This window comes from Perognathus longimembris, chromosome 17 (genome assembly GCF_023159225.1).
Source record: "Perognathus longimembris pacificus isolate PPM17 chromosome 17, ASM2315922v1, whole genome shotgun sequence".
Taxonomy (NCBI): domain Eukaryota; kingdom Metazoa; phylum Chordata; class Mammalia; order Rodentia; family Heteromyidae; genus Perognathus; species Perognathus longimembris.
This window is the reverse complement of record NC_063177.1, coordinates 21953128-21968883: the sequence shown is the minus strand read 5'-3', so window position 1 is coordinate 21968883 and position 15756 is coordinate 21953128. Positions and strand designations below refer to the sequence as shown.

The window sequence follows — 15756 nt, the reverse complement described above, 5'->3', positions numbered from 1 at the left end:
TATCTGCTGAGCATATACAGATTTACAGGTTAAGCTAGAAAGACTTGAGAGGTGGATTTTGTTTTATTTTGTAGATCTTTAAAATATGAGTGGTGTGCCCTTCTTGCTGATGACTTTGAACTGACAGCTGAAGCAAGGAATTGCATTATGATTATTGAATTCGTCCCTCATATGTAAGGTTGCTGTGATTTAGGGAGCAGTGTTAATATCTACTAATATCTCCCTCATGTATAATATAAGGGTAATTGCTTAAAAAAAGCATTCAATGCCAGAGGGATAAATGGGTATAATTATTACCATTTCACTTAAGTAGCACTCACAAAGCCTGATTGCTACCAAGTCTGTAACGTACAGAAAGGCACCCAAATATAAAGGACCAAAGTCAGTATTTTTAGCTGCTACATAAACGTCTGGCAGTAGAGAAGATGATCAAGAAAACCACAATGGAAAAACTTACAGGAAACCTCAAAGTGGTCAATAAATCTATTTAAACACACACTAACTGCATGATAAAAAAATACTGGTTTAAATTTATTGTTGACATTATCTTCAACTATTTGTTTCCATTCCTACTCTTAGCTGCCAACCTTCATTTCATTAAAAGAAGTTAAGGATCCGCCAGGCACTAGTGGCTCATGCCTGTAATCCTAGCTAGTCAGAAAGTTGAGATCTGAGGCTGGAGATTCTAAGAAAGCCTGGCAAGGATAGTCTATGAGACTGCTATCTCCAATTAACCAGCAAAATGCCCAAATGTGGAGTTGTGGCTGAAATGGTAAAGAGCTAACCTTGAACAAAAATGTTTAGGGACAGTGTCCATGCAGAGTCAAATAAAGCCCCAGTTTAAAAAAACACAAAACCAGGTGCCAGTGGCTCATGCCTATAATCCTAGCCACTCGGAGGCTGATATTTGAGCATCACAGTTCAAAGCCAGCCTGGGCAGGAAAGCCCATGAAACTCTGATCTCCAATTAACCACCAGAAAACTGGAAGTGGTGCTGTGGCTCAAAGTGATAGAGCACTAGCCTTGAGCACAAAGAGTCTCAGGGACAGTGCCCAGGCCCTGAGTTCAAAAGCCCCATGACCAACAAAAGAAAGAAAAAGGCGGGGAGGGAGGGAGGAAGGAAAAAAGGAAAAAAGGAAGGAAGGAAGGGAGGGAGGGAGGGAGGGAGGGAGGGAGGGAGGGAGGGAGGGAGGGAGGGAAGGAGGGAAGAAGGAAGGAAGGAAGGAAGGAAGGAAGGAAGGAAGGAAGGAAGGAAGGAAGGAAGGAAGGAAGGATCGATCTTGCCTTTTGGTTCCAAATGCTTATTCTTTTCCTGTCATGGCCTTTATAGGAAGAGTGCTGATAGTCTCAGAACCAGCCTTTTGCCTGTGGGAACACTTTATTCAGCAAGGGTATCTATGAATTCAGTACTCTCAGATCCAACTATCTGCATTAAAAATATTTAGGGGAAGAACTGTATCTGTATTGAACATCCGTAGAAGCTTTTCCCTGCCATCATTCCCTAAACAATGCTGTATAACAACTACTCGCATAGCATTTACTTTGTATTTCTACCAAAGTAACCTAGAGATGATTTAAGCTATCTAGGAATATACTTTAAGTTCTGTGAAAATACCATGAGGATTTATGTAAGGGACGAGTATTTGTAAGTTTGGATATCTATGGATGGGATAGATGGGTCTTTGAACCAGGCTCCCACAGATACCAAGGGATCACTATATATCTACCAGCTCCTCTTCAGCAAATAGAATGTACAGTCAAGCTGTGGTTCACATGTTTATAAACATGGATTATGGGTAAAAAGCAGATGTGTATAGGTTTTTCTCAGGTTTTTATCTGGCACCATTTGAACTTAGGGCTTCATATTCACCTGGCATATATACACATATATATAAGAATACATATTATCTGGGTATATATACAATTATATATACACATGTAATCATATATATATACACATATACAATCTTTGTACAAAGAGGTTTCAATTCAACCTGTCAGTTTGAGTACAATGCATCTTGATCAGTGTCACTCCTCCCATTCTCCCCATTTCTTACAACCCCATCCATCCCCTCAAGTTATCTAGTTTCATGAACCTTTTCTACCTTGATTAACTTCAAGCCTCAATCCTCCATATCTCAACCTCCTAAGTAGCTAGGATTATAGACATCAGCCAGAGATGCCCAGCTGTGTTTCATGTTTAAATTTTTTCTTTGCATATTTATGTATTTATATTGACAATTCCAATCATGGAGCTTTCTCTCTTTTTTTTCTTTGTTCTTATGACATCTTCCCACTTGCTTGTGTGGGCTGCATCCTCTTTTCCTCCATCTATATTATCCCTCTGCTTATGTACAAGGATGCATAAAATAGAAATTCTTCCATCTTTTCCATGGTTAGCACATACTCATTTATTAAATATATCTGTACAAATACATATATACATATGTCAGGTACCTTTTTAACTTTTGTTTATGTGGGAAAGATAGGGTCAGAGTATATATGCTTTTATACTTTTGATTATGTGTACCTTTCAAACAAGTATCCCATTCTGGTGGTATACCATTCCTGAGAATTTTTCCCACAGAAATAAAATACTGACTTGAGATACTGTCTAGAGCATTTTGTGCATATCATTCATAGTAACAGGCAGAAGGAGGACCATTGAACACATCATGACATATCTACTCTATGTGATTTTAGGAAGTTACTAAAAGTATTTAATTTGTACCATAAGTGTCTCCTCTACCATTCCTCCTGTTATGGGCTTTACTGGTGGTGTGTTTTTTTTTCCTTTATTGACATTTTAGTGAGGTTTCAAAGACAGGGAAGAAATCAATGTTTGTGAGCAAGCCTCTTTACAATTGAAAATCTGGTTAAGTGAATTTCAATACCTGACTTCTTTTTCTTTCCTACTAGAGATCTGATGTTTTCTTTGATTATCATTCCCCCTCCCCTTTTATTTCCCTTCTGTATTTTGGAAACAGGAAATTCCTGGCCTCTAACATATTAAATTTTTCTTTCTTCACTGACTTTTAACCTCAACTGGTCTTTTCTGCCAGTAGCATCTGAAGGGCACAGCCTGAAACATCATCTCTAAGAGTAAACTCAGTACCAAGGAAATGTCAGTTTAGGAAGTGTTTCTTAAATATTTGGATTTGCTTGGTAATAAAAGACTCATAGAAAAAAGATAGTGCTTCTGTAACCAAGGCTATGTCTTTGTTTTCTTTTGCCCCTGTACAGATTTGAAAAAGGGCGTATCTATACATTCATTGGAGAAGTTGTTGTCTCTGTGAATCCTTACAAGTTGTTGAACATCTATGGGAGGGACACAATTGAGCAGTATAAAGGTCGTGAGCTGTATGAGAGACCTCCACATCTTTTTGCTATTGCTGATGCTGCTTACAAGGCCATGAAGAGGCGATCAAAAGACACCTGCATTATGATATCAGGTATTTGAAGGGGGTCTTTGGTATATCCAAGGTCAACATTTATTTAACTTAATTTTCACTCAGGGATCTACACAATTATTATTATTATTTTTTGGATAGTCCTGGGGCTTGGACTCAGGGTATGAGCACTGCTCAAGGCTAGCACTCTACCACTTGAGCCACAGTGCCACTTCTGGCTGTTTTCTATATATGTGGTGCTGAGGAATTGAACCCAGGGCTTCATGTATAGGATGCAAGCACTCTTGCCACTAGGCCATATTCCCAGCCCTACACAATTATTTTTTTTTTTTTGGCCAGTCCTGGGCCTTGGACTCAGGGCCTGAGCACTGTCCCTGGCTTCTTCCCGCTCAAGGCTAGAACTCTGCCACTTGAGCCACAGCGCCGCTTCTGGCCGTTTTCTGTATATGTGGTGCTGGGGAATTGAACCTAGGGCCTTGTGTATCCGAGGCAGGCACTCTTGCCACTAGGCTATATCCCCAGCCCCATACACAATTAATTTTTAAGTTAAAAACCTAACCAATTTTATAGGGACAAAAATAGTGAACATTAAACACAAAATTATTATCATTTCTGGATCATCCTCTAGTCTTGGTTCTGGAAGCAAAGGAAGGAAGATTGAACCCGGAGGTCAGTCTGGAGCTCTTAAAGAGACCTCATCTCATTAAAAAATGTACTTGGATGCCTTCTGGTCAGTTTGTAAACTGAGTTAGTATGGAATACGCTTCCAACTATATCAAACACTACAACTACCAGTTAAAACAACAATCTTTCCATAGTAACAGAATGAAACCAAGAAAATGAAGTACTCAGATCCTGGATGTGAAGAATGAACTGATCAGCTTGATTTTGGGGGGTTGCTGTTGAAGCAAATGCAGATGCATGGGGGCCAGAAATAAGCTTTTGAGCTCAGGGCTTGAGCTTTAAAGTCCAGTGATGAGCAGATGACTTACAGCTCCGTGTGTTTAAAACTGGAGCCAAGCTACTCATTGAAAGCTAAGTTGTTGGAAGCATCTCAGTTGTGAAGAGGACAAGGAAAGTAACTTCCACTGGTTTAGGCTGGCCTCTCTTGAATGTGGAAATTTCTTTTGGTACTAATAATACTTGAATTTGCACTAGTGGGTTTATGCTTAAAAAAAGATTTTATAAGCGAGGTGCCCATGGCTTATGCCTGTAATTCTAGCTACACAGGAGGCTGAGATATGAGGATTGTGGTTTGAAGTTAGCCCAGGCAGGAAAGTCTGTGAGACTCTTACCTCCAATAAACTACTCAGGAAATGCCAAAAGTGACACTATTGCTCAAGTGGTAGAGCCCCAGGACTGGCAAAAAAAACCCAAATGCTTTTATAATCATTTTATTTTGTTTATCAAAACAACTCTTTGAGTGGCTTATAGGATAGTTATTTTTCTTTTTTACAATAAGAATATTAAAGTCCAGAAGGTTAAATAATGTTAAAGAATAATAGCCAATGCAATATTTACAAAACTGTATGGTGTAGGGGTTGGGAATATGGCCTAGTGGTAAAGTGCTCGCCTCATATACATGAAGCCCTGGGTTCGATTCCTTAACACCACATACATAGCAAAAGCCAAAAGTGGTGCTGTGGCTCAAGTGGCAGAATGCTAGCCTTGAGCAAAAAGAAGCCATGGACAGTGCTCAGACCCTGAGTTCAAGCCCCAGGACTGGAAAAAACAAAACAGAAAAAAAAAAAAACCTAAATGGTATAAACCAACTGTACAACTCATGGGGGGAAAGGGAAATGGGAACAGTGGAGGGAAATGAGGGAGAAGGTATCAAGTTGCATAAGAAATGTACTTACTGCCTTACATGTGAAACTGTAACCCCTCTGTACTTCACTTTAACAATAAAGAAATGAAAAAAAAAAGAATAGCCCCCAGACTACATTATATTAAAACAAATTACAAAACCACTGTTGCCTGGTTGTTGTAGAAGGTGAAGGATAAGTTATACAAGTGTATCATCTAAAAGCAAAAAGTCCTTTCTTTTTTAATGTGTCCTCATCACAACATTCCAGGAGCAACAGCTGTTTAGTATTTATCCTTTTATACATTTCTTCTGTATACTCAAGTATATCGCAATACATGCATATATAAGTATACATATGGCATTGTTGAATTATACCTATTACATAGCTTGTTTTTACATTTAGCAGTATATAAGGGGACATCTTTTCACTAGATTTTCTATCAAACTAGTTTATTCTCCCTTCCTCTTCCCTCCCTTTTTTTTCTTTCATAGTATTTACGTTTGAACTTAGAACCTCTTGTTTGCTATGCAGGTGTTATACCAAGTCTACTTGTTATTTTACTTCTTTCTCACTTTTTCAATATGTTCATATCTATCAGAACCAACAGGAAAAAAATTACAGGACAAAAATGAAATAGTGCAATACAAGGGATTTTTTTAATAAATTTCATAATAATTTCAAATTATTCTAATGCAAGTAAGTTTAAACTACTATGTTAAGTCATGCATGATTCTTCACTTTAGGGGAAAGTGGAGCTGGTAAAACAGAAGCCAGTAAGTACATTATGCAGTATATTGCGGCCATCACCAACCCAAGCCAGAGAGCAGAGGTTGAAAGGTAAGTGCATTGTCCAGTAAGAGAGACTCTAACTGGGGCTTCACTTTCTCTACTAGCTTGGCCTACACTGATGGGCACTGAGAAATTTTCAGCTATTAAACTGCCTTGATTCTCATAGTGTATATTGTTTCTCTCCTTTTATTTTATCACCCTATTTACAGATTTGTTCTTTAATAGAAAAAAATACTGCTGTAGTCAACTTTTTTTTTTAAAGGCTCTGAAGTAGTAGTAGTATCCTCATTTTAGTTTTTTCCCCAGGCCTGAGGCTTGGACTCAGGGCCTGAGCACTGTCCCTGGCTTCTTTTTGCTCAAGGCTAGCACTCTACCACTTGAATCACAGTGCTATTTCCGGCTTTTCCTGTTTATATGATGCTGAGAAATTGAGCCCAGGGCTTTGTGCATGCTAGGCAAGCACTCTTACCACTAAGCCACATTCCCAGCCCTCTCCTAACTTTTTATAATAATTTTTATTTATCTGTGTTAAAGAGTGAAGAACATGTTGCTTAAGTCCAACTGTGTGCTGGAGGCATTTGGAAATGCAAAAACCAATCGTAATGACAACTCAAGCAGGTTTGGAAAATACATGGATATCAACTTTGACTTTAAGGGAGATCCTATTGGTGGACATATCAATAACTACTTATTGGAGAAGGTAAGATGTGCTTAGCTTCTGAGGGTAATCTTTAAAAGACTTGAGCCAAATACATTTCTTACACCTGCAATCATAGATATTTTTGAGGTGGAGCTCAGAGGAATCAAAGTTTGAGACCAGCCTGGACAAAAAATTGGTGAGGCACACATCTCAAATGGTGGCACATTCCTGTCATCCCAGCTCCACATGAAGCATATATAAGAAGATGGTGGGGGCTGGGGATATGGCCTAGTGGCAACAGTGCTTGCCTCGTATACATGAGGCCCTGGGTTCGATTCCCCAGCACCACATATACAGAAAATGGCCAGAAGTGGCACTGTGGCTCAAGTGGCAGAGTGCTAGCCTTGAGCAAGAAGAAGCCAGGGACAGTGCTCAGGCCCTGAGCCCAAGCCCCAGGACTGGCCAAAAAAAAAAAAAAAGACGAACAAGATGGTGGTCCTGGCCAGCCTTGGCATGAACATGAGACTATCTTTAAAAACCAAACCAAAAAGGCTGGGGGTATGGCTCAAGTGGTAGAGCACCTGCTTAGCAAGCACAAGGCTTTGAATTTAAGCCTTAATACCACCAAAAGAAATTTAAAGTAATTGGTTATATTTATTGCATTTCATTTATTGCTTTGAAACGATGCTTAATCCCATCTTTCAAATTTGCTTCCTGTGGTAAGATAGTCTCTCCTTTCTTCCTCCTTCTCTGTTTTTATAAGCACTTACTGTATCTGTTTGGGAGGTATTTTGAACTTTGTAGATGCAGATTGAGGAGTGGGGAGAGGGTGTGTGAGCTAACGTCAATTAATAAACAGTCTAGCACTATTCACACCTTAACATACATCACCACATTGCGTTTTAACTTTCCTTTTAGTTTCTATTTGTTCACTTTTTTATAGTATCATATATGTATTTTCTAAGCTTATATTCTAATTATAAAGCATTCTGTAATTGGTCAATGAAGAGAGAATGTGTGTATGTGTGTCTGTGTGTCTGTGTATCTTTGTCTGTACGCCTGACTATGTTTGTGTTTCTTTGGGGGCTGGAAATCGAGGCCTCGTGCTTTTTCATTCATGGTTGGCATTCAAACACTTGAGCCACACTTCCACTTTCAGCTTTTTGCTGGTTAATTAGAAATAAGAGTCTCACAGATTTCTCTGCCGGTGCTGGTTCCAAACCTTCTCAGATCTCACTCTCCTAAATAGCTAGGATTACAGATGTGAGCCTTTGGCACCTCAATAGTAAGTATGTTTTTATCTGCTTATGTTAATGCTAGACCACATTTCTAGAAGATTCCAATTAAAAGATTTCTAGTGGGACAGTCTGAGAGGCTGTGTCCTAACCTTGATAAACACTAGGCCTGATTGCAGAGAGCACATGGCATTTATTCTCCCAAGTTTCATGGCTCAGCTGTGTTTCACAAAGCCATCTCCAGCAGAACTGTGCTCCAATCTTAGCTCGCATGCCTTCCCAGTAAAAGGTTTCCTATTCCATTTATCCCATAGTGTGTTTTAATGGCAGTATAATATCTATTCTTGTTATATTGAGGTCAGACGATTAAGGAAATACGTATTTTATCTGAATCAGTTAAAAAATTACAGGAAATGCCAAGTATCACCAGCCTCATTTTCAAAACGTTTCATGGCTTACTGTGTGTATATATTTAATCAAAAGGATTCCTTTGAATGAAACACATTTGGAACCTTCTCCTAATAGCAATTTTTTTGGAACCATCTAAGGCAGCAGTCTCTAGGGACTGATCTTGCTAAGCTGATTTTATTATAGGATCTAAGGCATTACTCTTTGAATTGCCAGCTGATCCTGGAGAAGGGAATGTTGAGAATGTTCCTCCCTAGCATTCCTTTCTAGTATCTCCACACAAATCTCTGTCCCTTACCAAACACCATCTTTAGCTCCAAGTTAAATGTTATATTACATATTCATATTTATTCTTCAGAAAGTTTAGAGACCTCTGCATTAGGCACTAAAAAGAATTACTGGGAAATCTAGTCTTAGGCAGATTTTATCTATAGGGTCTTTAGGATATCTAAAGCCACCATTGACACCAACTTTTATTTTATAGCTGCATTTTCAGATTAACCATTTCAATGTGTTTTTTTCTTAGTCTCGAGTGATTGTTCAACAGCCTGGAGAAAGAAGCTTTCATTCTTTCTATCAGGTTAGTAATCTTCTGTTAGATATGAGAACTAATCATTCACTCAGCTGTATAGAAATTGTATATCTCTAGGGGCTGGGAATGTGACTTAGTGGTAGAGTGCTCACCTAGCATGCATGAAGCCCTGGGTTTGATTCCTCAGCACCACATACACAGAAAAAGCCAGAAAGTGGGCACTGTGGCTCAAGTGGTACAGTGCTAGCCTTGAGCCAAAAGCTCAGGGATAGTGCCCAGGCCCTGAGTTCAAGCCCGAGGACTGGCAAAAAAAGAAAAGAAAATGCATATCTCTATATTGGGCTTTTGCCTGTCTTGTACCTCTCATGATCATTGTCCTCACAATTTATTACATGTAGACACACACACACACACACACACACACACACACACACTCCACTCTACCCTACCTCCTTCTTAAGAAACATGACTAACATGACTTGATGAGAGCTGGCAGATGGGAGAGCAAAGCAAATAGACACCTAGGTTTAGCATCACCTACACACCTTTGCAACATGTATAATGATTTAGTAATCATGAAAGCTTTTTATATGGTACTTTCTAAATGTGTTAAATTTTCTTTTCTTTTAAATTGAAGGTATTGTTCCTATATTTGGAAGTTTCCGAAATGGGCTTACAAATTCCATTTTCTTTGTTCTTAGAGGCAATACAGAAATAGAATTACTTGAAAAGAAACACAAGACTTATGAATTCAAGGAAGAATAGTTTTCTGTATCACATTAGAGCTTAAGGGGAAAAATGAATACGCTTTTGGAACGCTATTAAGAGTTTTAAAACAAAATCTTTTGCTTTATAGTGCTAGGCTTAATCCCAGTACTTAGGAGGTTAGTTGGAGACCAGCCTGGGCTTCATAGCAAGTTCCAGGCCAGTCTTGGCTATGTAGTAAAATCCTGTCTCAAAAACATAATCTTTTAAATATCATAAAAATCTTTAAAATATCCCTCCTCTTAGCAAGTCCACCTGCAGAGAACAAGTATTATACATTATTATACTTTTAAAGCCAAAAGTAATATAATCTAAGGGTAATTAACTGGCTAATCAACTTAAGTGATATTATATTGGATTTTTAAGAATTAAAACTACAAATTGAAGACCAATTCCATGTGTAAACTACCTCTGAAGGTGAGTGACAATACAACTGAAAGCAGTGACAAGTTGGACACTGATGTCTCATGTCTATAATCCTATCTACTTAAGAAGCTTGAGACCTGGAGATCAAAGTTCAAAACCAGCCCAGGCAGAAAAATTCTACTTTGTCTCCAAAATAGCCAACAAAAAATCAGGTTGGGGGTGTGGTTCAAGTGGTAGCATGACAGCTAAATGAGCAAGCCAGGCAAGCACAAGGCTGAGTTTAAACACTAGTACCAAAAACAACAGCAAAAATAAAAGAAAAAGAAAAGAAGATAGGTAGATTGGTTGACTTTAGGTCAACTATTTTTCTATTAAGTGTAAAACAATTGTTTATTTTTAGAATTCAAAGCTTTTGCCAGGATTTTCCCACTTGGATGAAGATATTGATGTGTATTTTCAGCCATCATGACTAGTAACAGTCTCTTGGTTGCCTGGTTTCCCCTTGATGGGGAAAGATATTTCAGCATACCTGTGACTCAGCCTATCACTGTCTACTGGTACCTTTTACTTCTCTGGAATACTGACTTTTTCTAAATTCTGAACAGCCCTATGCCCCATCTATAATTACAGTGTTATGACCACCTCAGGGCAAGGAATCCTGTCTTACAGCTGCCATATTCAAAGCAAGAAATATTCTTGTTATGTTATATATACACTGACATTTTAAGTAATGTTCCTCAAGACAGTTTACCATGTGATAACATGATATTGCCCTTTATCTTCAGATTAAAAACAATAATGAAAACCCAAATCAAAACAATACATAATTCTTCAAAACATGAAACAGGACAAACTAAATGAATAAAGTCCAGAAAATGAATAAAAATTAAATTACCACTGGCTTTGAATACTTGGTATTTTTGGTTTTGTATATATTTTGCCCATTTATTTCTTACTAAATGTTTTTCAGCTGCTCCAGGGGGCTTCAGAGCAGACCCTGCGCTCTCTACATCTCCAGAAATCCCTTTCATCCTACAACTATATTCATGCTGGAGCTCAACTAAAGGTGAAGATTTTTATCTTGAAGATTGCTCAGGCATAGAAGCAAACAGAGAATCAGAAGGGACATTAACTATCTGGCCAAGTCTGCTGCCCTTAGGGAAAAAAATCTCTACTTTAAAAATTCTCAGGAACAGAATTCAGTACATCACTGAATTGACCACATAACTAAATAATAAGTGACTGTTTTGTTACCGTCTAATAGAAGTTATTTTCCTGTGTTTATTATTTTCTTTTACTTTTTCTTTTGATTGCATTTATTTTAATACTATAAAAGTATTAGCAGAAGTAGGAAATCTGCCTCCTAAGGTTTCATATGATTGTTGCCAAAGGCAAGTTGATAAGACAGTGCAAAATTAAAAAGCACTTTCATTCTCCATTCACTGTTTTGTTTTGTTTTTCCCAAATAGTGATGTGGATGTATCTATCTTGAAAATAGTTGTGTGACCTTGAGACATATCTGTGTATTCAGCTTTCCAAATTACCCATTTCCCTTGTATGCAAAGGCTGTATTTACATATGCAAGCACATTTTTGCCCTTTTGTTTCCAATTAGGTTTCTGCTAATCATTTTACAACTAATCCTAATAATGAAGCCATTTGTTGGTGATAACTAATAAAGTACTAATTACATTAATCCTATGTTTTGGGAGGAAACATATATAAATGCATAGACCTAGAGATGAAGGATGTAGAGGACAATTTTAATTGCTTACTCAGGAAGAATGAGACTGAATATTTGTGTTTGTTTTTTTCTATATTTCTTTAACTTTTTTAATGATAAAAATGCATTGCTAGCTGGGTGCTGGTATCTCACGCCTATAATCCTAGATACTTGAGAGGGCTGAGAGCTAAGGATCAAGGTTTGAAGCCAGCTGGACAGTCCAGTCTGTGAGATTCTTATCTCCAATGAACTACTCAAGCCAGAAGTGGCACTGAGGCTCAAATGGTAGAGCTCTAGCCTTGAGCAAAAGAAGCTCAAGGACAGAGCCCAAGCCCAGAGTTCAAGCCCTGAGACTGGAAAAAAAAAGCTTTGCTTTTTTTTTTGGTTGAAAAATGAAATAAAGAATCTAGGATATATTTCTTAATTTTTTAAACATTGTTATTCTTTAAGCCAATTACACTGTCATGACTGGCTTCACAATATTTTTATTGCTGTGCATAAAAAATCAGTGATGCATGGGTCCTTATAATTGTTTTTTTATTATTTGACATTTGAGATATACTAGCTTTTTACAGTAGTGTAAGAGCAGAAATATTTGGCTGAAAATGAATTGAAAACAAAACAATAGAAGGCAGCATTCCAACTGCCTGAGAATTTCCAGGGATACTTAAAGATGTAGAGACTGGGGAAACAACACTTAAAAGCCATTGCCTGATAATATCCCTTTTCAGTGAGGTTGTTTTGTTGCCAAATTACTTTTGGCGAGTCATATAAAATCCCCACAGAAATTAAATAGTAAAATTTAGCCTCTTTTCTGACAAATTCAGCCTAGGTTCCCTTTTTATTGAAGTTTTCCATTCTGATTTATCCTTTTTTCCCCCCTTTCTCTCTAACAGAAACAAAGAATCATAGTCAATCCTACAGCTAAGTTGAACTAAAGGAAAATCTTACCATCTAGAAATAATAAGAAAAGTTTGTGTGTACACATACACACACACTTTTTTGAGACAAGGATATACTTGTAGCCCAAGCTGGTCTCATATTTGTGGTTCTCCTGTCTCTCACTTCAGAGTAATAGGGTTATGGGCATGTACTACCACATTCAGCAGATTATGTATATATTTGTAAATGAAATCATATAATAAATCCTGGTTAAGTTTGCTTTTAACTGTATTGTGTTATACATTTTAATTATTCTTAACATATAAAAACCATGTATAATTTATTTTTTTCCTTTTTATTTATTTATTTTTTTACCTGAGTCTGGATCTCAAACTTGGTGTCTGATGATTTTGCTTATTGGCTGGTGCTCTACCACCCTAACTCTGCCTCTAATCGTGAAGGGCTAGTTACTTTTTTCCCCCATGTACAATTAAAATGCTGAATGCTCATGATATCTTAAAGGATTTATTACAAAAGCATCAAGTCCTTGGTTAAACTTTAGTTTCATAATTGCTGTAATGTTCATGTGAAATGTCTTTGACTCAAGTTTTTTCATTTTCATTTTTAGTCTTCTATCAATGATGCTGCAGAATTCAAAGTAGTCGCTGATGCCATGAAAGTAATTGGCTTCAAACCTGAGGAGATTCAAACTGTGTATAAAATTCTAGCTGCTATTCTTCACTTGGTGAGTATGAACACCTCTATGATAGATTGTCTCCCTGTGCATACAGTTTCTGTCTCAGAAGGATTTACCTCTTTGTTGCAGATCTTAAAAGGAAAATTTTAGGAAGAATTTTGCTTGTGTTATAAAGAACTTTAGTTTGTGGTTCTCTGCACCACTTTATACTACTTTGATATCATTGAACCTTGAGCTGGTTAGCTTCAAGGAGAGAACTCAGCAATGATCTTATTACTAAAATGACATACATTTGGGCTGGGGATATGGCCTGGTGGCAAGAGAGCTTGCCTCGTATACATGAGGCCCGGGGTTCAATTCCCCAGCACCACATATACAGAAAACGGCCAGAAGTGGCGCTGTGGCTCAAATGGCAGAGTGCTAGCCTTGAGCAAAAGGAAGCCAGGGACAGTGCTCAGGCCCTGAGTCCAAGGCCCAGGACTGGCCAAAAATAATAATAATAATAATAATAATAATAATAATAATAATAATAAATAAAATGACATACATTTCTAATGGCATTTCATGTAGGATCATAGATGATTAGAACTGTATTTAGGCTCATCTCATAGACTGAGAAAGAAGTTCCACAAGGTGGCATGAAGCCAGCACTATAGTGAAGGGCAAAAAAATTCATAGGTTTGGTGGCACTAGATGTAGAACCTTTATTAGAAATGTACACTGAAATGAGAAGATAGACAGTTATCTGGAGAAAAAAAAAGACTAGCTGAAGTGCTAAGTTTTCATGTAAATACATGCAGTATACTTAGGAAGATAGGTACAAAGTCATTTGAATTCCATCTTAATTGATAGATATACCCCTGACATAATGCTTCAGAACCTCATTGGAAATGGTGTGTGCTATTTTTTTTCATATTTGATATAGGGAAATTTAAAATTTATGGTAGACGGTGACACGCCCCTTATTGAGAATGGCAAGGTTGTGTCTATAATAGCAGAATTGCTATCTACTAAGACAGACATGGTTGAGAAAGCCCTTCTTTACCGGACTGTGGCTACAGGCCGTGACATCATCGACAAGCAGCACACGGAGCAAGAAGCTAGCTATGGCAGAGATGCCTTTGCTAAGGTGAGACTGAATTTGCATCTTGTGGGGCCCTTGTTTATCTCAGCTGCATGAAAGAATTCTTGTGAGGATATATTTAGTTGACAGCAAGCTAGGGCTGTCACCATGGTAAGTTGGGTGTGGTAGTACACTCAAAAACAAGCTAGGTGTGGTGGCACATCCCTATAATCACAGCTTCTGGGAAGACAGGTAGAAGGATGAAGGTCTAAGTCCAGTCCCAGACAAAAGCATGAGATCCTGTCTGAGAAAGATTTAAAAAAGGATTAAGGCTGGGAATGTGGCTTAGTGGTAGAGTACTTGCCTAGCATGCATGAAGCCCTGGGCTTCATTCCTCAGTATCACATAAACAGAAAAGGCTGAATGTGGCTCAAAGTGGTAGAGTGCTAGCCTTGAGCAAAAGAATCTCAGGAACAGTGTCCCTGAGTTCAAGCCCCAGGACTGACAAAAAAAAAAATTGAGCATGGCTCAGGCAGTAGAGTACTTGCTGGTAATAGAAGGCCCTGAGTTCAGTCATGGGTACCACCAAAAACAAAAAAGAGAGACATAGGGAGACTTTCTGGCCATCAAAATCTCAATACAGAGTCCCCTGATGTGAGCAGCATTGTCACAACAGCAAATGAGAACAACTGTGTCCATGAGGGAATTAAAGATATTACCTTAGTATGGTTTGCTCCAACCCATCTTTCCTGCCACTTCATACAGTTTTCAGCCACCTTTATTCATTCTAGCACATTCATCTTTCCTCAGACCTCACAAGTTCTTTATCCTTTTCTCTTTCTATCCACAGGGCTGCTGCATATGCCATTTCCTCTATTTAATTGCTTGCCTTTCTTCCTCTTCCCTTGCCTGCTTCTTACTCAGCCCAGTGACTTCAGCTCAAACATCACTTTCAGAAAGCTTTCCCTGGCCTCCTTTAGCACTAAATAATTTAAATCCCTTTAGATGTTACATGCCTATCCTATAGTTAATGAGAGAGACAGAGACAGAGATACAGAGATTGTATGTGTGATTTTTTTCCCTTCACTGTACTACCTAGGTTTTTTTTTTTTTTTTTTTTTTTTTTTTTTTTTTTTTTTTTTTGGCCAGTCCTGGGCCTTGGACTCAGGGCCTGAGCACTGTCCCTGACTTCTTCCCGCTCAAGGCTAGCACTCTGCCACTTGAGCCACAGCGCCGCTTCTGGCCGTTTTCTGTATATGTGGTGCTGGGGAATCGAACCTAGGGCCTCGTGTATCCGAGGCAGGCACTCTTGCCACTAGGCTATATCCCCAGCCCAGACTACCTAGGTTTTTTGGAGACTGAAACTATGTGTTTGCTTAGTGCTGTATCTTCAACAAACTATACCTAGTAAGGTAGGGAAAGTTCTGGGAAGGTAAGAA

General features: G+C 38.3%; 1 protein-coding gene across 2 annotated transcripts in view; it reads left to right on the top strand.

The window, feature by feature from the left end:
- Positions 1–15756, top strand: part of Myo1d (myosin ID) — a 338468-nt gene that overhangs the window by 94903 nt on the left and 227809 nt on the right. For both annotated transcript variants that reach the window (XM_048365802.1, XM_048365804.1), the window contains exons 2-8: positions 3244–3452; positions 5962–6055; positions 6542–6707; positions 8817–8870; positions 10924–11019; positions 13186–13302; positions 14180–14383. In XM_048365802.1, the coding sequence (XP_048221759.1) occupies positions 3244–3452; positions 5962–6055; positions 6542–6707; positions 8817–8870; positions 10924–11019; positions 13186–13302; positions 14180–14383 (940 nt within the window). The remainder of the gene's footprint in view (positions 1–3243; positions 3453–5961; positions 6056–6541; positions 6708–8816; positions 8871–10923; positions 11020–13185; positions 13303–14179; positions 14384–15756) is intronic.